Source organism: Rattus rattus, chromosome 5 (genome assembly GCF_011064425.1).
Source record: "Rattus rattus isolate New Zealand chromosome 5, Rrattus_CSIRO_v1, whole genome shotgun sequence".
In the NCBI taxonomy this organism is placed as follows: Eukaryota; Metazoa; Chordata; class Mammalia; order Rodentia; family Muridae; genus Rattus; species Rattus rattus.
In genome coordinates, this window is record NC_046158.1 from 131,637,448 (window position 1) to 131,660,346 (window position 22,899).

A 22,899-nucleotide genomic window follows, 5' to 3' on the forward strand; every position below is an offset into this window, starting at 1 on the left:
TGGCCCTGTCAGCTGGTCAGAATCAGAGGTAGGCTTGAGCTGGGTTCTAATGAAAGTTTTATGATCCCAGCCTAGAGATCACATGCAGCAGAACGTCAGTCACCAGGATGGTGTTGCCTGTGTCTCCCTGTTCTTTCTCCTCTACAACCCACATGACAAAACCTACAAAGACATTTTTAATACTGTTTTTATGATTGTATACTACACCTAACATAGCAAGTACTCTCACTTTAAAAAAAAAATTACTGTGTATGTACAGGTGCCCGCAGAGGCCACAGGTGGGCTTCAGGTTTCCTGGAGCCTGGTGTGGGTGCTGGGATCTGAATGCCAGGCCTCTGGTGAAGCAGCAGTCAGTGCTCTTAACTGCTGAGCCATCTCTCCAGTCTCTTTCATAGTTCCTTCATGAGAGAAGCTATCAGAGCAATGACCTTCTACTGGGCTAACATTTATTCTTTCCCTTTTTGGAGGGGAATGGAACCCAGGGCCTTGCACATGCAAAGCAAGTGTTCTACCACTGAGCAGCCCCGGCTTTTTTTTTTCTCTCCAAGTTTCTTTTAGACAAGGTCTACCTAAGTTATCCAGGCTGGCCTTGAACTTTTGATCTCCTGCCTCAGCTCCCAATTATCTGGGATGACAGGATTGCACCTGAGATACTCTTCCTGCTCAGTTTAGCCAAAGTTGTTTGTGAGCACCCCCATACCCCACAGTGCCACTTCCTGTCTCACTTCCCTTATTTTCCTTTAATTACCCACCTTGGCCTGTCTGGGTTGATCTCCTCAGCTGCTGGTGTCAGGCTGGGAATGTCCTTGGAAACTTGCCAGCATGTAGACAGGGTTTGGTAGGAACCCCACACCACCAGCCTCACTTAGCCCTGGGCTCCTCCAGGAGAGGTGTACAGGATCCATGGGATCACTCGGTCTTCCTAGGATGGCTTTGTTCAAAGTGAAGCCAGGTGTGTTTTATAGTAACTGGCTTGAAAACAAAAGTGCCTTTTGCTGCTTTAGGGTGTGTAGTGGAAGCTAGTTTCCTTATCTTTCCTGGGCACTCTTCTCCAGTCCTGCCATGTCTACACCTCTCATGTGTCCCCTGCCCATCCCCTTGTCCCCCGTGCCCATTGTATGCAGTGGGACACTGCATTGCTGGGCAGCCATGAAGCCAGAGCATATAGGAGTGTCCAGGCTGAGTTACACAAAGCACTTTAAGTCAAGCTGGAATGGTGAGCTCTGCCAAGGGTGAGTGATTTACTGGGATTCATTCAGGACAAAGGAGAATTATCCAGGATCCAGAGTGATAAGGTGACAGATAACTATCAGTCTACCATGGGAGTGTACCACCTATGCCTCCCGCCTGCTTGAAGACTGTGGGGAGTGTGCTGGCTGAGGGAGGCCCTGGGCTCAGGGTCCAAGCCATTACTCTGTATCCAAACAAGCAGGCGGCACTAGCTTGTGCTGAGTTGTGCTGTGCCCATAGCAGGACTCCCCTGCCACTGAGAAGAAAGCATTGTCAGTTTACCTTCAGGTATTTACTTACTCTGTAAAATGTGTGTAGATGTTTTGTACAGAGCCCCATATGAAATAAATGCCCTTATGTGATTCCTAATCACTTGTCTTTTATCGTCACTGCCTGTCTGGATGTGGACCTGGTGAGTCTCAGATACTTACCAGCTTCTGCCCTGGCCCCAGGGCCTGCGGTCGGTCTGTACACTTGTCAGCCTCGGCTGGCAGCACAGTGACCCTTTCCAGTTTCGCCTCACAAACAGGTATAATTGATTTAGGGGAGAAGTCCTGGTTGTAGCAACCAGCAAGGGCTAAGCTAGTTACTTCCCTAGTTTGATACCCAACTTAAGACCTAAGTAGTGAGAAGCAGTTTAGTCAGCACATGGAACAAAGGTCCAGTGACCGCAAGTCATCTTTGGGGTTCAGGGTTCTGTTTGGGACAAGGCCTATCTGCCTTCAGCCTTTCAAGGAAAGAGCTAGATTAGGTGGGCAGACATGTTACTAACATGCCCAAGCAGAGGCAAATCAGAGACTGACCCGAAATCAAGGCTCAGACTTCAGGCTTCCTTCATCCTTTAATCCCTTTGTGGGTACAAGTAAGGATTTCTAGGGTGGGGTTTGTTTTCTTTACAATTTTGTTTTTAATTATGTGTATGTGATGGCAGGTGTCCTTGGCAGTCAGGTGTGAGAAACTGAACTCGGATCCTCTTGGAGAATTCTCTCAGCCACTGAGTAGTCTCTTCAGCCTCAGCAAATATGTTTTCTAAGTACCAGTCATACAGGAAGTGTGGGCTTCATATTGTACCTGCTGTGGACACCGTCACAACGAGGTGACAGGGACAGGATGTATGGGGTTTTTTTCTGGCTTTTTCTGCTTTGCAGACTTTCAACTCAGAGGCTAGCACTTGGATTCAGACCTAACTGAGCCTGATGTGAAAGGCAAACCAGCCCATCATGACTGGTTTCTGTCTACTGAGGTACACCTGAGAGCTGCCTCACTCAGCTTCTAGCCTAGCTGATTCTCAAGCTGTGTGCCACAACCCCTTTGGCAAACCTCTTCTCTCCAAAAATATTTACATTATGATTCCTAACAGCAAAATTATAGTTATGAAGTAGCAATGAAAATATTTTTTTTTGCATGGGGCCACCACAACATGAGGAACTAATTAAAGGGTCACAGCATTAGGGAGGGCGAGAGCCACTGGGATAGCTTCTAAACAGCCCTACTTCTGTAATGAGCGTGTGCAGTAGCTGGGTCCCTACTTTCTGCCTCAGAGCCAGCCAGAAGCCTGGAGCTGGTGCTGGGTAGGCATTTGTTGATCCTTGCTCCCCAATAGGCCACCAGCCTGTGATGTCCTTTGACATGGCAACTGTGACCCTCAAAGGGCCAGCAGGGACAGAGCCCAACCTCCAAATGCAGAGGGCTACAGAGCAGTCTGAGTGGCAAAAGTCCTAAGCAGCCGAGGACATGAGGACTGAGCACAAAGGACAGGCAGGATTTCGTTACTCTTCTTGTTAACGATCACACTGTGGGAAGTCAGTAATACTCAATCTCAGAAGGAGCTGTATGGGTCAGAAATTTCACAGCAATTTCACCCTCTTTCCGGAAATGGGGAGAGCTTGGTGCACTGGGTGAGGAAGTGGCTGCTTGAGCTGAGTTTAGGGGAACAGCTGCAGTGGAACTTAGGGGCCCACTCCAGGGCACTCTTCACCACTGCCAGTGCAGAAAGAAACCACTAGAACAGACATCACAGCAAGGCTTTTCCATCTTGCTTTGGCTGTTAAAGCAGAATGGACCTCCTCCCTCCTTGGTTTCAGCAGTTTCAGAAATCCTCTGCTCTTCTCCTTTGATATCCAAAGAGAGAACAGCCAAGCCTTTCTCCCCAGCCTCCAGCTGCTGCCTTGGCCTCCCTCCTTAGCATCCCTCTTCTCTACAAATTTCACCAGTCTGGGCTAATACTGGCCCAAGCAACCTTGTCCCAAGAGTTGGGCATAGTGGTGCCAGGTTTGCTACAGGGGTCCCAGAGCTGAGCCAGCCTTATTCCGCCAACCACCAGAACCAACAGTTCACCTCCAGGTTCTGTTCCAAGCTCTCCAGAGCTCACCATCCTGCCTGTGTGGTACCCAGCCTAGGACGTCTGTTCCCTCAAGCATGACACATTTCCCCTCCTGGAAAAACACTTTAATTCACTTAGAGAAGGGGATGCAGAGCTGGACCCCATGGGCTGTTTCCTGACCTACCAGTCTACCTGGGCCCTGGATGGATTCACATCAGCTTTAAAAAATACCCAGAAAGCCAGCAAGGCCACAGATGCGGCTGTGGGTCCTCAGGGAGCAAGCTGAGGGGAAATAGAGTCACTGGGAGGCTCAGAGCATTAGCCGCCAGGCCTTAGGCCAAGGCTGTGTTTAGGCTGGTGGCTAGTCAGGGTAGGGAATCTAGCTCAGGGCCATGAGCTCTGGTCAGCAAGCCCTTGAAGCAACAGAGGCAGTGCGGCTGACATCAGCTCAGCTGGGTTCTTGTAACACAGCAATCAGACTGCAGTAAGCTCAGTCTTTCTCCCTTACCAAGCTTGAAGGTATTGTGGCCAAACCAGAGCTAAAGCCCCTGGCCTGGCCCTGATGTTCACTGTTATACATGTGGGGCTGGGTCAGTCTGAGAGCCACCATCTTTGACTTAGTGGCAGTTTTGACAGCTTGGATGGCATGGAATCCCATTGACCCGGCAGCGGCAGCCACCACTGGTGTCCCCTGGGCCCTAAAGGATAGAGAAAAGAGGGTATCAAGTTGGTAAGAAAACAGGTTATCCCCAAAAGTCACACTATCAGCCCAAAGGCAGAGCTCATCTAAAGGTGCAGTGGGGTTGCCAAAAGCCTGCTGCAAAGAACAGCCTTAGCAACTTCAGGGAGGCAGCCATGAAGCCTTTTAACCCCGTCCCAACCTCTCCAGCACTGTTAAACTGCGTGGTGTTCTCCTGTAGACCAGAGACAGAAGGGGATCCAGCTGCAGGTGGGCCAGCATCCGGGTAGAAGGAAAAAGTATAGTTCCCTCTGTGCCACCTGTCTCTACATCCAGTAGTAGGGACATCAACTCTGACACCAGCAACCATCACCAATACTGACTGCCACCACCTACAGTAGGGCACTCACAGCCTGTGACATGCACCCAGGAGCACTTCTCTAGTACTTGTTTCTGACAATCCGAGACAGGCCTGGCAAAGATGTGCCAGAGGGAGGGTCTGGCGAGCCTCCTGCCAACTCCAGACTGACCTTGACTTGTTCTGCCCTCAAGCAGAACAGCAGGTAAGCCTTGCTGCACAAGCCAGATCCAAAGCCTGGCGGGTCCTGAGCCCTCAGCAGAGGCACAGAGGCAGGAGGCAAGAGCATGGGGTTGGTGACTCCAGGACTATTTACTGTGTCTCTCAACACTTCCAAACAGTGGCCTTTGATAACCTTTTAAATGCTGTTCAGATGTAAAAAAGTCTTTGCCCTTAAGTCCAGCAAGGTAGCACATGGTACTATAATCTCCAGCACTCAGGAGGCTGAGGCAGGAGGACTGCCACAAATCCCAAGGCAACCCAGGCACAGAGTGCAAGATAGTATTTTAAAAAAGAGACAGAATCATCCAGGCAGTGATACCTGACTTTAAACCCAGTACTTGGGAGGCAGAGGCAGGTGGATCTCTGCATTCATAGCCAGCCTGGTCTGTTCCAGGACAGCCAGGGCTACACAGAGAAACCCTGTCTCAAAAAAGACAATCCTGCCCTGAGCTGGTGAGGTGGCTGAGCTCACTCACTCGCCTCCTTCCTCTAGCACGGGTGGACACACATGGGTGCACACACAATAAAAAACAGGGAGGGGGAGGGGATGGGGGCTTGTGCACAGGAAACTGGGAAAGGGAATAGCATTTGAAATGTAAATAAGGTTGGGGATTTAGCTCAGTGGAAGAGCGCTTGTTTTGCAAGCGCAAGGCCCTGGGTTGGGTCCCCAGCTCGAAGGAAAAAAAAAAAAAAAAAAAAAAAAAAAAAATGAAAATAAATAAATATATCTAATAAAAAAATAAAATTTCAAAAAATTAAGGCATGGTGGCACACACCTTTAATCCCAGTACTTTGGGGGCAGAGGTGGATGGCTCTCAGATTTGGAGGATAGCCTGGTCTACAGAGCAAGTTCCAAGTCAGCCAGGTCTACATTATGAGACCCTGACTCAAATAATAAATAACCTTTCCCCTTAAGCTGTACATGGTAGGCTGGACTGAGTTCATGGCTGAAGTTCCAAGTCCCACTCCAGTAACTACACCACCCTCAGCTCTTCAGTACCCTCAAAGACTCACCCCAGGGCCCCAGCGTGGACCCTTGGTGACCCAGCAGATCTCAGTGTGGCAGACAGTACAACGGATCCAGTCACAGCCATCCTTCTTCTGCACCACAATCCGGCACTGTGGGCAGTACATGGCCTCGCCTTGCTGCAGCATCACCTGGGAAGGGGAGCTACTGAGGCCCTGGCCTTGCCCGCTGCAGTGTATTCTCTCAGAGCCCAGCAGGGATAGCCACCACTCCGTTACTGAGGGCTCCCCAACCCAGGCTCTTCCTGCAGTTCCACAAATGACACCCTACTCGAAGATACACCCTGAAATGGGGGTTTGATCAGAAGACTGGACCTCCAAGCACATGTGAACTTAGTCCTCCCTAAGAAGCATTTAGAACATAAGTCCCCAGCTCTTGCCAAGACTCTGCCTTACCCTCAGCATCTCGGTTGTCTGCTGGGCAGCCACATCATTCCGAGCCCGATGGGCCAGGTCATCCTGGTACTCTCTACAATTCATGCGCTCGTGGATGGCCTGAAGGGCAAGAAGTTGAGTGAGACATTCCCCAGGGGCTTAAGCTGTGAGGGACAGAAGAGGCCCAACCCCAGCAGTGAGTGCCATCCGTGAAAGCCCTCACTTAGAAAGCCTAGACCCATTTTACAGAAGACGCAGAGTTTAGGAAGGGGGATCCAGGACCATCAGTAGGAACCCTATTTTAGATGCTGATGGGTACTGTAACCCCTAAAGCAGCTCTCCCCTAGGCTCAGACTGTAGTCCCTGCAGCTGCCACAGCTAGTCATAACAAGCCCCAACTAGATGGTCCCTGTCTCACCTTGCAGAGCAGACAGTTGACGCGGGTGCACACAGGACAGGTGAACTCGTTGACGTCATCCTCAAAGAAGCACCAGCCCCTGCAGTCTGGGGTCTTGCAGTGGTAGCTCAAGGTGCTTCGATTCTCTGCGATGGACACACCCAGGTCCAGGAAACGCTGGTAGTCCTCAGGGGACAGGAGCTGCATACACACAGCTTTGTTGCTGGGGTTCAGGACACCCAGCAGATGCCCTCCTCCTATCAATGGTCCCAGGAAACCCAGCACTTCAACCCTGTCCCAAGCTCCTCTTCCCCCACATGTGCCCTTTTTGGGGGTGGGGGAATGGGGTTTCATGTAATAAAGGCTGGCCTTGAACTCCTGAAGTGTCTCTACTTCCCAAGGGCTGCATTACAGGTGAGCAACCGTAGGTGACTCTAGCTCTGCTCTTCGGAGCCCCTCTAGCACTAAAACCTCCACTGAGAGTCAAGATGGCACAAAGCTATCATCCTAGCACCCAGGAGGCTGTGGCAGAATGTGGGCAAAGTTCTGACAGTGCACGGTCATGATGGGTATAAAGCTAAGTGACAGTGCGTCAGAATTACATACCTAAGGACTTAAATGTGGACAAACAGCCAACAGTTCAAATTTCATGAGGAAAACATGAAATTTTATATATATATATATATATATATATATATATATATATATATATATATATATATATATATATATATATATATATATATATAGAGAGAGAGAGAGAGAGAGAGAGAGAGAGAGGGCTGTCTCAAAGGCAAATCAATATCCAGGTACACTGAACTCTGCCAACAATGTGGCTGCGTCCTAGGCTTGCATCTTCTGGAGCCCTCCACTCCACACAGGAGCAGTGTTGGGGAGCTGCACCTCCTGGAGGGAGAGCTAAGCTGAGAGGAGAGACAGAGAAGGCATGCCCAAGAGCTGAAATGCTCCCTAAAGGATCACTGGCAACAGCAAAGCTGGTCGGTATGACTTAGGCCTTTGTTCTGTATCTTAGCTGGGTGGTGCTTACGGAAGTTACACATGTCAAAACTCACAGACCTGGGCATACATTCTATAAGGCATACATTTTATCTTGTGTGAACCACAATAACTGATGTTTACCTCAAAAACCTCAAAATTACAGCCTGGGACCAATGAAATGGCATAGTATCAAGGGTGTTTGCTGCCAAACCTGCCAACCTGAATCTGAACTCTGAGAAGCACATGGTTGTGAAGACAGAACTGACTCTGGCTAATTGTCCTCTGAACTCCATACATGCTGTGTGTGGGACACACATACATACACAAATAAATGGAACTATGAAAGAAACGTGGGGGAGGGGCACTGGTACATTCCTTGAACCCTGCACTCAGGAGGCAGTGTCAGGTGATCTGTGAGTCAAACCAGCCAAGACTGCTACATAGTGAGACCTTGCCTCAAACCACAACCACAACAAAAGTCATCTGCCAAGAGCGAAACAGGACAAAATACTATCAGAGGATGTCAGGATGTGTAGGCTCACAGAGTTAGAGGGGTTTTTTTCTCTTTTATTTCTATTATCTGACATTTACTAAAAGCACCACCCCCAGACCACTCTGCTGACACCTGCTTCCTCTCGCTGTCACACCTGAGGCTTGAGTCAGGGCCTGAGGACATCTAGGTGCCCTGCATGTAGTACCTGGTATAAGTCTGGCCTTTGGCAGAGTGGCCTCTCGGGAAACCTCGAAGCCAGTGACAAGTGTCAGTATACAGGTCTCTGCAGACTAATCAGGACACTTCACCAATGCCCAGGAACTGACCCACTCAGAAGCCCCCAGGCAAGGTTAAAACACAGTTGCTTTGAACATAGAATAGAAATTCCCCAAGTTCTACTCTCTCAGATCCCCTCCCCACCTCAGAAGAGCCCCTTGGCGCGAGAGTCATTTTGTAGTATTTTGGGGAACCTCAGAAGTCAGAGGAAAAGGAGTGATGGGGAGAAGGAGGAACCTGTGCATTCCTGGGGTCTCCCCCTGGACCCTGGCCACTGTGACCCTGCTTTTTAAGTCTATGGTAAAACTCAGGTGCTGTGCTTGCTAAGCTGTACTCTACCTACGAGTCCCTAGCTTTGTAAAACACCCTTGCTTTCTAGTTCAAGCTGGCCTCAAGCTTTTCATCCTGAAGCTTCAGCAGTGCTGAGATGACAGGGTGTACTGTTATATACCATTCAACACTTGAATGGCCATATTGCCACAGGATGTCACCCAAATGGTTCATGTTGTCCCCTACAGGGAATTCGGGCCTGAGCATCAACAGGATTACAGCCAACCAGTCTTTGCACACTTGCAGTTGTGTCTGGAACACGAAACCTCACTAACCACAGTCAGGTGTTAGGCCTGTACAGCCTGCATGTGGAGGGGACTGACGTAGACCGTTATTCTAGACAAGGCCATCATGAACATCTCATACCACTGAGCAGACAAACCAGGGTCTGACTCTGAAACACAGCAACCCCAGCTCCACCCCATGGAAGCGCTGCCTCACAACTTGCGAACTACAGAGTCGTAGGGCACCAGGCCTGGAGTGAGTGGCTACAAAGCAAAAGCAGTTGCCACAGCACTGCACAAGCCTGCACACACTAGCAGACGCTACTTGTGGTTCTGATAGAGGACACAGGGCAGAGGCTGAGTGTCTGACATGAGGTGACACAGCCGCGCTGCAGCCATGCTCCCATCCACCGTAACCCGAGGCCCTGCGGTCCCGGTGAAGAAGCTAAAGCAGCTGAGGTTTCACCTACTGCCTCCAGCCACCCTGCGAAGGCCCCAGGCACTGCCTCCAGCCACCCTGCGAAGGCCCCAGGCATTCCAAACAACTCCTGGGAAATGTCTGCTGGGGCATACAGAGAGCTGTGTTCCTGAGCTGTGCCTGTTGCCAGCTCAGGGCTAACTCCCGGGATCAGCATGCCTTCCCTCGCAGTCTTACCGCCCGGATCTCCCTCTCCAGCAGCTTGCCAGGGCATGAGTAGGTGTTGTCAATGAAGGGGCAGGATACCTCCGCCTCCTGGCTGTTTCGGATGGTGCCCTGCAGGCACTCCCTGGGAAGGGGACGGTGGCAGTTAGGCTCATTCCAACCTCCACAGGGACTCCAGCCCTCGGACAGGAGGGCCTGATCCCAGGTCCTTCCTTCCTGTCATCCTCAACCCATCGGCAAGGCCCCACCTGTAGTCACCCCCACCACCCGTTGCTCTGGTCTGGGGCACTGGCATCTCTGCCCAGGTGTCTGTAGTAACCTCCTCCTTGGTCTCTGTGTCTAGCCGGTCCACGTGCCACTGCTCAGCACGGCAGCAGTACCACCCAAAGGGGACCAGACCAAATGCTGCTCAGAGCTTGTCACCTGCACAGGCACAACTCTCCTGTCCCACCACACCCACCATCTCTCTGCTCCCCGGTCTCTTCAGACAGTTTTCCAGCCTCTGCTCCAGCATGACTTCCTTAGGGGTCCTTCCCAGCAAGGCTCAGCCTAGTTACTTAGCATGTGGCACCACATACATTAACAGATTCCGCACTGGAACATAAGCTAGACGGAGCATGCCACCAAAGCCCACTATGGTGAACGAACATGCTATTCCCAGCTCAAGGGTAGAAGGGCTACACAGGAGACCCCAGGGAAAGAATACAGAGGATGGAATGCCGTGGGCTGTTAGGGCTTGGCCCTAATGTCTTTACAAATACCAGGGCAGTACCAGGTATTGAGGAGGGACAGCAGCTCTGCAGCTAGAACGAACTCCTGTCTCATCTGAGCTCCTTGCAAGCTGTGTGGCCTTGGCAACACAGACACTTGGATTCTCTCTGCCTATTCTTTTTTTTCCTTTTTGGATTTGGAGACAAGGTCTGAAGCAGCCCTGGCTGGCCTTGAACTCACTATACAGCCAAAGCTAGCCTTGAACTTCTTATCCTCCTGCCTCCACCTCCTGAGTGCTGGGATTTCAGGCATAAGCCACAATACCTCTTGCATAAACAGTGGGCATCCAATGAGCTAAGGAACAAGGCCACATATTTACTCTGGTAACGCTGTTGCTGGGTAGGAGTGGGGCCGCACCTGCAGAAGGTGTGCAGACACTCACGCAGCACCACGGCCTCACCGGGTGCCAGCACTGAGTAGCACACAGGGCACTCAGCAGGTTCGGTGTTCAGCACCAGGCTCCTCTGCTCCAGCTGCACGTGCTGCAGGTAGTTCCCCTCCTGCTGCTGCTGTTTCCGCTGGGCACATGGGCAGGGCGGGGCCACCAGGTGGGTCAGGGTCTCAGGTTGTTCAGGTAAGAAGTGGGGCAAGGCTGGGGTAGGATGGGGGCACCAAGGTAGTAGTGGGCTGCGAATGTGGGCTGGCCAAGAGGGCCAGGAGGGGCTACACCAGAGTAAGAAGCCAGATGAGGGAATGAGGATGGTAGAGAAAGACGAAGTTCAGGGTACAAGAGGGAGTGGGGGGTCCACAGGGCTCAAACTCTGGATAAGCAGGGCAGTGCTACAGGAATGGTAGAAGGAGGGTCAAGGCTGGGAGCAAAGTGAGGGGCAGAATGCTTGCTAGGTATGGGGTCATGGTCAAGGCAGGGCAGGCTGCACTGAATCCAAAGGGAATGCCAGAGGGGAGGAGCATGCTCTTGGAGGGGGGAGCACCAGAGTGGGATGTCTATGGAATCAGTGTTTGTGATGGGAACTGACTACTCTAGGGAAATGAGAGCGGACAGAGTCACTCCCAAGAAGCACAGGAAGGCAGTCCATGCGAGAGGAAGGGACAGGAGGCGGAGTATGTATGTAACAGAGGCCGGGACGAGGTTCTAGGCCATGGGGTGAGGATCTGACTGAGGTAGTAGTTAGGGTCACAAAGAAGTACAGTCGGCATAGCCAGGGATGCTTACATACATGGGGAAGGGGTGTCAAAGCGAGAACGCAGAGCGAGTGAGGAGGCTAGCTGTGCACCACAACAAGAGAATGAGTATCAGCCAGAGAATCAGCCTCAGAGAGGCAGCTCTCAGTCAAGGACAAGGTTATGGCTTAGCAGTGTGGTCACAGGGCAGTGGCAATGGCCGGGGGCACAGCAGAATGCAGGTGGCTCCCTTTCTGGTTAGGCTTTCCCCCAACAGCCTGCAGGCATCTGTCCCTGGACCTGTGTGCCCACCTGCTCATACTGGCGCAGTGCCTCCTCCTCACCAGCCAGGCGTGCTCGCTCCTCCTCATCAGGCTGGTACGAGGCAGGGATCTGGTAGGCCTCAGGCCTTGCACGGCAGCACATCTCACACCCAGGCCGTGTGGGTTTGTTGATGAACGTGCAGCCAGGGCACTGCCAGCCCACCTAGGAGCAGACAGGCTGTGAGCTTGGCTGTTGAGCTTGAGAGGGAAGACAGGGCCCAGGTGCCCACGCATTAAGGCAGCTTACCGGGGGTGACTCTGGGGCTGCATCTGGCTGCCCCGTCTCCTGGTGGGTCCTGGGCTTGGGAAGGACAGGTTCCAAGGGACCCCGTGGCTGCAGGGTGAGGTCCTTGAAGCCCAAATCTGCAGAAAGAGTGTGTGTGTGGTATCCAGGTAACCACACGCTGAGTTAACCAGGCACGACCCACCTAAAGTCATCTCCCAACTCTACAGTGTTTCTAGACCCCTCCTGAAGGTGAGTGCCCAGGATACCCCAGGATACCCTCCTGAAGGTGAGTGCCCAGGATACCCCAAGGCTAAGGCTTTACTTCACCTCACCCATAATTGCACCTTCATGAGCTCCAGCCCTTTTAAGAGGACGAGCTACTAAACTCTGACTCTATCATGCTGAAATGCTCACAAGAAGAAAGAGGCCTGAACATCCTCAGTCAACATGATAACCAGAGATCCAAGGGGATCAGGGCTGGGAGGGACTGAGATGTGGCAGCCGAACGCCATATCTTTTGCCACCAAGGACACAGGTTGGACAACTGGCAAAACCCAAATGAGACTAACTGTACTGTGTCAATGGCAACCAGAGAGAGAGCTCAGTGGGCAAGGGCACTTGCCACCATGCCTGATAGCTTGACTATGAGACCCTGGACCACACAGTGGCAAGAGAACCATCTCCTGCAAGTTTTCTGTCTTCCTTTCCATGTACTCTGTGGCACATGTATGGACACACACACACACACACACACACACACACACACACACACACAGAGAGAAATAAATGTAATCACAAACCAATAAATGTAATCTTTAAATTATTTACTTACTTTGTGAGGGGGTTGTTTGTTTTATTTTTTTCAAGACAGGGTTTCTGATACAGTTCTGGCTGCCCTGGAACTCACTCTGTAGACCAGGCTAGCCTCAAGCTCAGAGATCTGCCTGCCTGTGCCTCCTAAGTGCTAGGATTAAAGGTGTGTGCTACTATGCCGAGCCCAATAAATGTAATTTTTTAAAATTAAAAAAAAAAAAAGAAAAGAAAAAGGCCTATATTTTTGTTAATTTCCTGCACTGGAGAGTTAGGGTAATAGGGGAAAATGACTTTTCTTTCAAGAAAGTACACAAGTATTCAAGGGAGGGAGAGCCTACTTACAGGTACTTCTAAAATGACTCCTAAGACTCTGTACCCAGAGGTAAAGCTAAAGAAGGAAAATGAAAAACAAACAAAACAAAACAAAAAAACAGCACAAAACAGCAGCCAGACTGCAGTGGCAGGGTCTTTAGTCCCAGCTCTCGGGATACAGAGGCAGGCGATAGATCTGAGTTCGAGGCCAGTTTGGTCTATAGCCTGAATGCCAGGACAGCCACAGCTACACAGAGAAACCCAGTCTTGAAAAAACAAAATAAAGAAGGAAAATGTTTCTGTATATAGCTGTGGGACTTTTCTACAGGTCTGAAATACTACAGTAAAAGCAACCATACTATCTATACCTTAGTTACATCACCAACACATACACACAGAAACACAGAAAACAGACAGGAGTGAGCCTGCCAGCTCACACGACTGGCAATGTCAGGCCAGGACTAAACAGCCCCTCCCTTCATGCCAGCCATGCTCAAGAGTTCTACAGAAAGCTCGCCAGCACATCGCTGACAGAGGAGACTTTACCTTCCAACATGCGCAGCTGCCGCTGCCGCTGCAGCTCTTGAGGGTTGAGTGACGTGTTGCGGGCTGACAGCAGGTAGAGATAAGCACTGTCTCCATTCCGTCGAATGCCATGTGAATGCAAGGTCTCCTGGTCTCGTGCCAGCCTCTGTCCAACCACCCACTGCTGCAGGCTGGGTGGAAAGCCATAGTCCAGGAATACCTTTGGGGGTGCGGTAGGTGTGCAGTTATAGTTTGAAAAGTAAAACGTCTACCACTACACTCATATTTGAACACCTGATCCCAGGTGGGGACACTGTTTTCTGAAGCCGTGGAACTGTTGCTGGGGAGGCCTGGCTGGCATAGGTGGGCCACTGAAAGCTGGCTTTGACAGTTAGAGTTTACCCTGCTTTTGCCCCAGCTCTTTACTCCTTGGCCATACAAAAAGCCACAAAAGGTTAAGCCCAGTAGTGGGGCACACCTTTAATCCCAGGGCTCAGGGGGCAGAGGCACAAGGATCTCTTTAAATTCAAGACCAGCCTGATCTACAAAGTACCTTCCAGGCCACCCAGAGTTGGTGAGTGAAACCCTATATTTACAAGAAGAGAGAGAGGAGGGCTGGAGAGATGCCTAGTGATTCAGAATACTTGCTCTTCTTGCAGAGGACCTGGGTTCAATTTCCAGCATGCACAGGTCGCTCACAATCATCCACCCCGATTCCAGAGGGCACAGCCAGCACACATGGAACAACACGCACGTGCCAGCAAACATTCATTCACATAAAGTAAAACATATAACTGTAAAGAATGTTTGAGGACAGAAATTAAAACAATCAAACAAAACAAAAAGCAACAACAAAAACCCCCAGCAGCTGCAAGTTCCTGACCCCTAGATGGAGTCTCTCAAGCACAGCCCTTTCCACTGTGACACACTGTATCCTCTGGACTGTGAGCCGAAATGAGCCTCTCCTCAGGTCGTTTCTGTCAGAGACTTGACCACAGCAACAGAAAATATGGTATAGAGGGAACAGAGAGAGAGAATGGGGAGAGCCGAAGAGGAGCCCACCCCTTCCAGCCTCTCACTCACCATGTCCTTAAGGGAGGCCACTGTCATATCAGGGCGTACTGTGAGCCAAATGGTGACGGTGTGCATGTAAGCATCCTCCACACTCACACAAAGCCTGTGGAAAACAAGGGTAGGCAAGGATTTGGGCTGCCAGCGTGGGAATGTTCAAGTCTGCACATGTGCAAACGCTATTTGCTGGCTAGATTTTTGTCAACAATTACAAGTCAGAAAAGAAACTATCCATTGAAAAAAATATCTTCATCAAATTGGCCTGTAGGCAAGTCTGTGGGACATTTTCTATCCTTTTTAAAAATCAAATTTTTACAAGATTTATCTTATTTCATGCGTATGAGTGACTGCCTGCACGTACACATCCACACTGCTTGCGTGCCTGGTGCCTGTGCCAGTCAAAAGAGGACGTCAGACTCCCTGGAATCAGTTACAAAGAGTGGTGAGCCACCATGTGGGTGCTGAGAACCAAACCTGGGTCTTCCACTCTTACCGCTGAGTCAAATCTCCAGCTGGGCTGTGGGCAGTGCCACCTCTAAGCACTGGTCCTAGGTTATTAAAAGGCAATCTGAGCAAGCCTCAGACTGCATAAACAGCATCCCTCCACGGACTCTATGTCAGTCCTGCCTCCAGGTTCCTGCTTCAGTTCCTGACCTGACTTCCCTCAGTGACACAATATGTGGGAGTCAAACCCTCTCCTCCCCAGGTGCTTCTGGTCACGGTGTTATTACAAGAGGAAGCAAACCAGAGCAAGTAGCATGGACGGCCCGAGTTGGGGAGAATTTCTCCCGACCTCCACCCAACAGGAAGCACTGCCTAAGCCCTTCACTGGCTCTCATTAGCTGGAGGGCACAAGGAACAGCAGGACTGGGGATTAGACGCAGGGCCTGGCTCTAGGAGAGTATTCTACACTGAGCTGTGTCCCAGCCCTTTATTTTTCATGTATTTTACATATGAAGGGGGAGTACACTGTTGCTGTCCTCAGACACACCAGAGGAGGCATCCAATCCCATTACAGATGGTTGTGAGCCACCATGGGAACTGAACCCAGGACCTCTGTTTTGTTTTTTTCTTTTTTTCTTTCTTTTTTTCTTTTTTCCAGAGCTGAGGACCGAACCCAGGGCCTTGCACATGCTAGGCAACGCTCTACCACTGAGCTAAATCCCCAACCCCATCAGGACCTCTGGAAGAGCAGTCAGTGTCCTTAATCACTGAACCATCTCTCCAGCCCAGAAGTTTTTTTGTTTTTGCTGTTTGTTTTGATACATATTTTCTAGCTCTGTATTTTTATGTTGAGACAGGGTCAGTAAATTGCCAAGGCAGGCTTTGAACTTGTCGTCTATCCGTTTCAGCCTCCCAGGAAGCTGTCACCAAGCCGGGCAAATTATTTTGCAGAGAAAGGAAGATTCTTTGGGTGTGGTTTGGTTTGAAGTAGGCTCTCATGCAAGGCTGATCCTGAACTCCCTATTGAGCAGAAGATGCCCTTGAACTTCGGATCCTCTCTTCCAATGGCTAAGTGTTGGAATTACGGTCTGCCCTGGCTGCACCTGTTCCTCTCTTCTGACCAATGAGCAGCATCTGGTGTTGGACACATACCTGAGGCTAGTCACTTAGTCCTTTCTAGCAGCCTGAAGCAGACTCTGCCATATCCTTTCCCAGATACAAGCATTCCATGGCAGCCAATCAATACGTGCCACAGACACTGAAGTCCAAGCCGGATCATTCTAACGATGTCTAACTTGGTTAGCAGTGCTGGGCGCTGAATGAAGAGCCTCACACACCCCAGGCAATCCCTCCACCGTGGAGGCCACGTGTTCTTATTCTAGCATATAAGCATCAGTTTTCTCGGAGATCTGCGAGCTTATTTTGTTCTTTTGTTTGTTTTTTTGTTTTTTTTTTTTTAAAGATTTTATTTATTTTACTTATATGAGTATACTATAGGTATCTTCATACATACCAGAAGAGGGCATCAGATTCATTACAGATGGTTGTGAGCCACCATGTGGTTGCTGGGATTTGAACTCAGGACCTCTGAAGAGCAGTCAGTGCTCTTAACCACTGAGCCATCTCTCCAGCCCCTTTTGTTTGTTTTGAGGCAGGATCTCACTAGGCAGCCTAGACTAGCTGTCACTGTCCTCCTACCTCAGCCTTCTAAGTGCTACCAAGCATTACAGATGTGTGCCACCATGCCTGGCTCCTGACACATCGGGCAAAGACCAAAAAGTAAGAAAAATGACAATGCGAATGAAGAACTGAGCTGACCACCAAGGAAAACAGATAACCTACACCACGGGACTGGAGTCCAGCCTTCTGAGACCTGGGAGAGCCATGGGAAACAGTGCATCATCTGAGCAAAGGCAGCCAGGTCAGATAGTACACACCTATGATCCCAGACTCAGGAAGCTGATTTCTGCAGGAGGATAGCCCCAAGTTTCAGGCCAGACTACTCCTACCCTACATAAAAAAAAAAAAAAAAAACAAAAACAAAAACAAAAAACAAAAAACAAAAAACACCTTGTCTTAGCAGCCCCTACTCTGAAAAACACTTCAGAGAGTACCCAAGAAACTCTTCCAGAAAATGATTTTCTTTTTTAACATAGGATCTCATTATTTAGCACTGCCTGGTCTGGAACGGACCATCTACAACAGGCTGACCTCTAACTCAGAGATTCGCCTATCTCTGCCTCTTGAATGCTGGGAGTGTAGGCATGTACCACATGCCTGAGGCAGGAAAATGATTCTGATACCCAACCACTGGTAAAAATCAGAAATAAACAGACATACAAAGACTCAAAGTTCTCTGTCTACATTTCCATAAGAAAGGGGTTTTTGTTGTTTTGGTGTTCTTGTGGGATCTGGTTTCATGTATTCAGGTTGGTTCTGAAACTTCTGATCCTCCTGCCTCTACCATCCAAGAATTGGGATCACAGGTGTGCATCACCACACTCAGCTAAGACCAGATTCAAACTACCTAGGAGTTTGGAAACACAAAAGTACACACACCTTACACTGTATAATTCATGCCACAGTGAACGACTGCACAATAACAATACTATGAATCACACAGAGCAGTGGTCCTGACTAACGCTTTCACCAGGGTCACGTGAGACCATCAGAAAACACATTCACATTACAATTCATGACAGGAGTAGAATTACAGTTATGAAGCAGCAATAAAATAAATTTATGGCTGGGGGTCACCACACCAAGAGGAGTTGTATTAAAGGGTCACAGCATTAGGAAGGCTACACAGGTTCAGAACCAAAGAGGTGCAAATTATGGAAGCCTTGTGGTAACAGAGCGAAACCTCTAAGTTACTATATCACCAGGTTTGGTCCTTTGAGCCTGTGATTCCGATACTCCCCCATATAAAACCGTCTTGAGGTAAAGGCTAGCAATGACTACAGAATGATTTACAGGCCAACAGAGCAAGGCTTGCTCTCTGAAAACAAAAAGTAAATTTAAAAAAAAAATAAATAACGGCTGACGAGATGGCTCAGTGGGTGGAAGCACTTGCCGTGCAAGCTGACCTCCAGACCCTATGGTGGGAAGGAGAGAACTGTCTCCTCAAATGTGTTCTGACTTCAACACAACGGAGGAATGAACCTCGTGCTTGCTTCTAGCAGCAGTCACTAACTCTGGAGGATCTGCAAGGCCCCTGTGCAAGAACAGCCATTGTGCAGGGTCCTCTTAAAAAAAACAAACAAACAAAAAACGCACCCTAGCCCAGCCTACCCCATAGCTCACAAGTGATTTGTGAGCGACTAGGCTCTGAAGCTCAATCCCCTACAAGAGAATCCTCCAGTGAGGCCCTATGTTTGCTCCCCAGCACTGTAGGGGAAAAATAAATAACCTGTCCACAGACACTCAAAAGGCTTCTGGTCCCCTTAATGCGAGACACACTCACCTGATGTCTTGTGTTGGGGAAACCTCGGGTTTTACTTGCACCCTGAGGGGTACCCTCTGCTCTGCCAGCCAGGTGGCATACTTGATTGCAGCCTGTTCATCTCCGCCAGCCACTGCCCGGGCAAGGCTCAGGGCCATCTCCTCTGCTGAAGGTCGGCAGAGAGCAAGCAGGTTAGCACCAGTTTATTTGGGGAAGCTGGAGAGGTAACCCTTGGTGCATGCTTTGTCCTCCTTCCCTAGTGAGTAACTGTATCTTCTGCACATGGCTATCTTAAAAGTTCCTTTTTTAAGAGGGAGGTGCTTTTTCGGTCCTCACTCCCCTGTACCCTGGGCTCATGGAGTTCTCTTCTTTCTTCATGCTCCATACTTCCATTGGCTTATCTGATAAGCATTTCTTGAACTCTCTTGTATGCCACCCACTCTTCCAGAAAGTAGACTCTTTAACGGTGGCTAAGACAAAGAGTGTCCTTCTCCTTATAAACCTCTTTAAGTTCAACAAGAAAGTAGAAAATTTAAAGCTGGACGAGGAAATCAGACTGTGGTCCATTCTAGCAATAACTGAGTAAGGAGGTCAGGGAAATTGAGGCCTGAAGGAGAGGTAGCTGGACATTCCAATGTCCAATAAGGGAGATTGTTTCAAGAGGCCAGAGAGTGGGCAAAGGCCTTGAGCAAGAAGTGGTTGGATCAAAACAGAAAAGCCAAGGACTAAAGGCATAGCTCAGTAGTAGAGCATTGGCCTAGCATGCATGAAGACCGCACGCAGTTCGATCCCCATGGTAGACAGAACAGAGGAGGCTGGTGGGAGATGGATGCAAAAAGAATGGGAAAGGTCATTAAAGATGGCCCAGAGCTCTGGGCTTGGTTTTATAAAGAGAACAGGGTTTCCAGCAAACAGAACAGTAGCACTATCGGAGTTCCCCCCAAGTCTGAGTGGAACTAGGGAGAGGCATGTATGTTCCCTCTCCGTCCTACTCTGGTCAACTTAAGTTTATTTTCCTAACAACCGGGAGTTCTCCAGGTTCTATGCTCTGTGTTCACAGAGTCTCCGACCCCTACTTCTACACTGACTAGGCCTAGGGTCCACTTCCACCAGCTCCAATCGGTGCCCACCTTTCTTGGTCTTCTCGTCCATCTGGCCTGGCTGCGCCCATCCCCTCAGAAAGGGCTGCTGCTTCCGGGAAACGCTACCTTGGGGTAACCTGGGAGAGGGCGGGAGGGCAGAAGCAACTCAGCCCTAGTCGGCCTTGTGCGTGTGTCCCGGTCTACACTCGGGCAGCAGCATCACACTGCCGAAGGCCCAAAGTCTGGCATTGGGACCCAGTAGGGCCCTGCGAGGAACACAGAAAGCGAAGGAGACACAGGGCCAAGGCCGCAAAGGGCGATGGGTAACCACGACCCAAAAGCAAGAGACGGAGGGAGGCGGGACGGACGGCCGGCGGGCGCCACAGCGTCCGGAACCCCAGCCCGGAGGCTCGCGCTACCCGGAAGACAGTGAGGGCAGCGTCCCCGGAAGAGAAAGTGAAAGTGGCAGTCCCGGAAGTGCTGCAGACTGAATGGAGAACTGTCCCCTCACCCGAGACAGAGCAGGGTCACCCGCTGGAGCAGACCACTAGACTGTTCCTGGCACTCACGCTCCACCACGTGGTCTGGCGGACCAGAGACACTTGGTTTAGGTGCCCCTTGGCCGACCACTAATTCCAGGCAACGCCAAGCTCTGAGAGGGCGGGGCCTGGGGCGGGGCCTGGAGGGCGAGGTTTAGGATAGGCTTCTCAGCGCCCTCTGTTCTCCACCGCTTGCTTTTCTAGCACCGTGTCCAAACGTGTGTGTAACCTGCAGGCTCACCGAGTCGTCAACACATCAATAGGTAGACCCGGATCTTGATCCTTTTGCACTTGAGGAAATAGAGGGTTTGAATGTTTATGACTTGCTTAAAGCCACATTGCTAGGGTTTAAATCCAGACGTGGCAGTCTCGGGGACCCACCTTAGCAGCCTGAAGACTTGTCTTTACGTGTTCACCACTCTTCTATTGGCCTAGCAAAGGCTGGGAATTCTTTTCAGCCGCCACTCATTTTACATTTTCTCCCACTTTCATCCCACAGATTAGCAGATACACTGGGTCTCTCTAGCGCACAGATCTCACCCTGCCAGTCCCTCGATTGTTTCCCCTCAACTGCCCTAGAGGATCCTGTTACAATATAGGTAGAGAAGTGCAGGGGATGCAGCTGGATGGGTTAAGTACTTGCTTGCTGTGCACGCATGAGAACCTGAGTTCAATACTCAGTATCCCCGGGTGGTGGGAGCTTGTAAAAACCTCTGAGGAGGCAACCAGAAGATCCTTGGGGTTCCCTAGACAACCAGGATAGACTAATCAGTGGAGACCCTGTCTCAACAAGGTTGGCGGTTCCCTACAGGAACATAGGAGTACTTCTTCGAGTGCGAGTGCACACACACACACACACACACACACACACACACACACACACACACGGAAATCTTGCATACTTTTCCACCTGCCCCCACCTTTGCATGCATTTCCCACTATCTCCCTCCCCCTGTCTCACTGTACCCTGAAGCACTGGCTCTTGAATCCTAGAATGAATTCCTCTGCCAAGTTTGGAAGCTTCTGGTTTTAGAATTTTACAGCCCCATCTGGGAATGTCTGTAAATCCCAGAACTTGGAAGTTGGAGACCGGACACTTGACTATGTGAGACTCTGGAGAGAGAGGGGAGGAGGAACGGAGGTGGAAGACTGTGAAGGGAGGGATGGAAGGAGGGAGAAAGGGAAGGAGAGATAAATAATTCCACCTGGGATCTTCTGGTCACAAATATTCTTGGGTTTTGACAGAAAAGATCATTGTTTATACTTCCCAAATTCTGATATTATAGACACAAATGCCACACTCAGATTGTTTTGTTTTGAAGATTGGGTCTCACTGCGTAAACCTAGCCAGTCTGAATAGGCTTTGTAGACCAGGCATGCCTCCAACTTGTGTAATCCTTCCACCTCTACCTACCACATACTGGAATTACAGGAGCTTGCCACAGCCTTTTTATGTGGCTCCAATATGCACATATATACATGGGTGTATTTATATACATACATCTTTATTATTAGCTACACATTTCCTGCTACTCCCATCAAGAAGAAATCCACTTTTCTGCCTACCACACTAAGCTCTGCAACAGCTTGTGCATCATCAGACTTGCCCTTTCTTGTCGTGTTTTGGAACCCAGAGACCACCACGTGGCATGATGGCTGAGTCTCTGAAGGATGCTGCAGGATTGATCAGCAACTGGACAGAACCTCTATAAGCTGTAGGCCACAGAACATTTCCGCCTACATATTTCCTTGGGGCAAGTGCCAGGAAGAAGCCATAGGACCATTTTGGGAGTGTGGGGAATGATTAGGTAGACTTTCTAGAAGCTTCTCAAGAAAGAGCAGTGGCGGGGTTGGGGATTTAGCTCAATGGTAGAGCACTTGCCTAGCAAGCGCAAGGCCCTGGGTTCTGTCCCCAGCTCTGAAAAAAAGAAAAAAAAAAAAAAAGAGCAGTGGAAACAGCAACTAACACTTCCTGCAAGGTGCTGATGCCAGGTCCCGCTTGCTCTGAATGCTCTTTTGGTGCTGGGAAGATGGCTCGGGGCTTAAAGCACATGTAAACATGTGAGGACCCGCGTTCAGATCCCAGAACCTACACAAATGCCTTGAAAGTGAGAGACGGGATCCCCAGAGCAGCAGGCTGACGGACAAGACTCGCTATATCAGGGAGACCAAGGTTTGACTGACAGACCCTTCTCAGTCAGGCAGTAGTGGCACTTGCCTTTAGTCCCAACACTGAGGAGACAGAGGCAGGCAGATCTCTGAGTTTGAAGCCGGCCTGGTTCACAGAGCAAGTTCCAGGGCAGTAGAGACTACACAGAGAAGCCCTTTCTTGGAAAGAGAGGGAGGGAGGGAGGGAGGGAGGGAGGGAGGGAAGGAGGGAAGAGAGGAGAGAGAGACCCTCTTCAAGGAATAAAGTGGAGGAGGAAGAGTAATTAAGGACAATCCAATTTATCTACCTCCAGCCTCTGTGCACCCTCATACGCATGCATGTGCGCACACACACACACACACACACACACACACACACACACACACACACGATATGGAAAAGAAAAAGGAGCCCATAGGTGTCTCGTAGGTTGGATCCTATTCTCCGCTTTTCCAGATAAAGAACCTGAGGTATATACAATGGTAAAGAACTTGCTGAGGGTCCA

The 22,899-nt window shown here is 50.0% G+C and overlaps 1 protein-coding gene across 1 annotated transcript; it reads right to left on the reverse strand.

The window, feature by feature from the left end:
* Positions 1-3,662: 3,662 nt before the first annotated feature.
* On the reverse strand, positions 3,663-20,370 carry Rbck1 (RANBP2-type and C3HC4-type zinc finger containing 1). Its single transcript, XM_032904432.1, has 13 exons — positions 20,218-20,370; positions 19,755-19,843; positions 18,646-18,790; positions 14,751-14,844; positions 13,689-13,887; positions 12,039-12,154; positions 11,781-11,954; positions 10,704-10,864; positions 9,588-9,699; positions 6,632-6,811; positions 6,235-6,333; positions 5,827-5,970; positions 3,663-4,251 (listed from the first exon to the last, which is right to left on the reverse strand). The coding sequence occupies exons 2-13, from the start codon at positions 19,774-19,776 to the stop codon at positions 4,171-4,173; spliced, it is 1,527 nt and encodes a 508-aa protein (XP_032760323.1). The 5' UTR covers positions 19,777-19,843; positions 20,218-20,370; the 3' UTR covers positions 3,663-4,170.
* Positions 20,371-22,899: the final 2,529 nt, after the last annotated feature.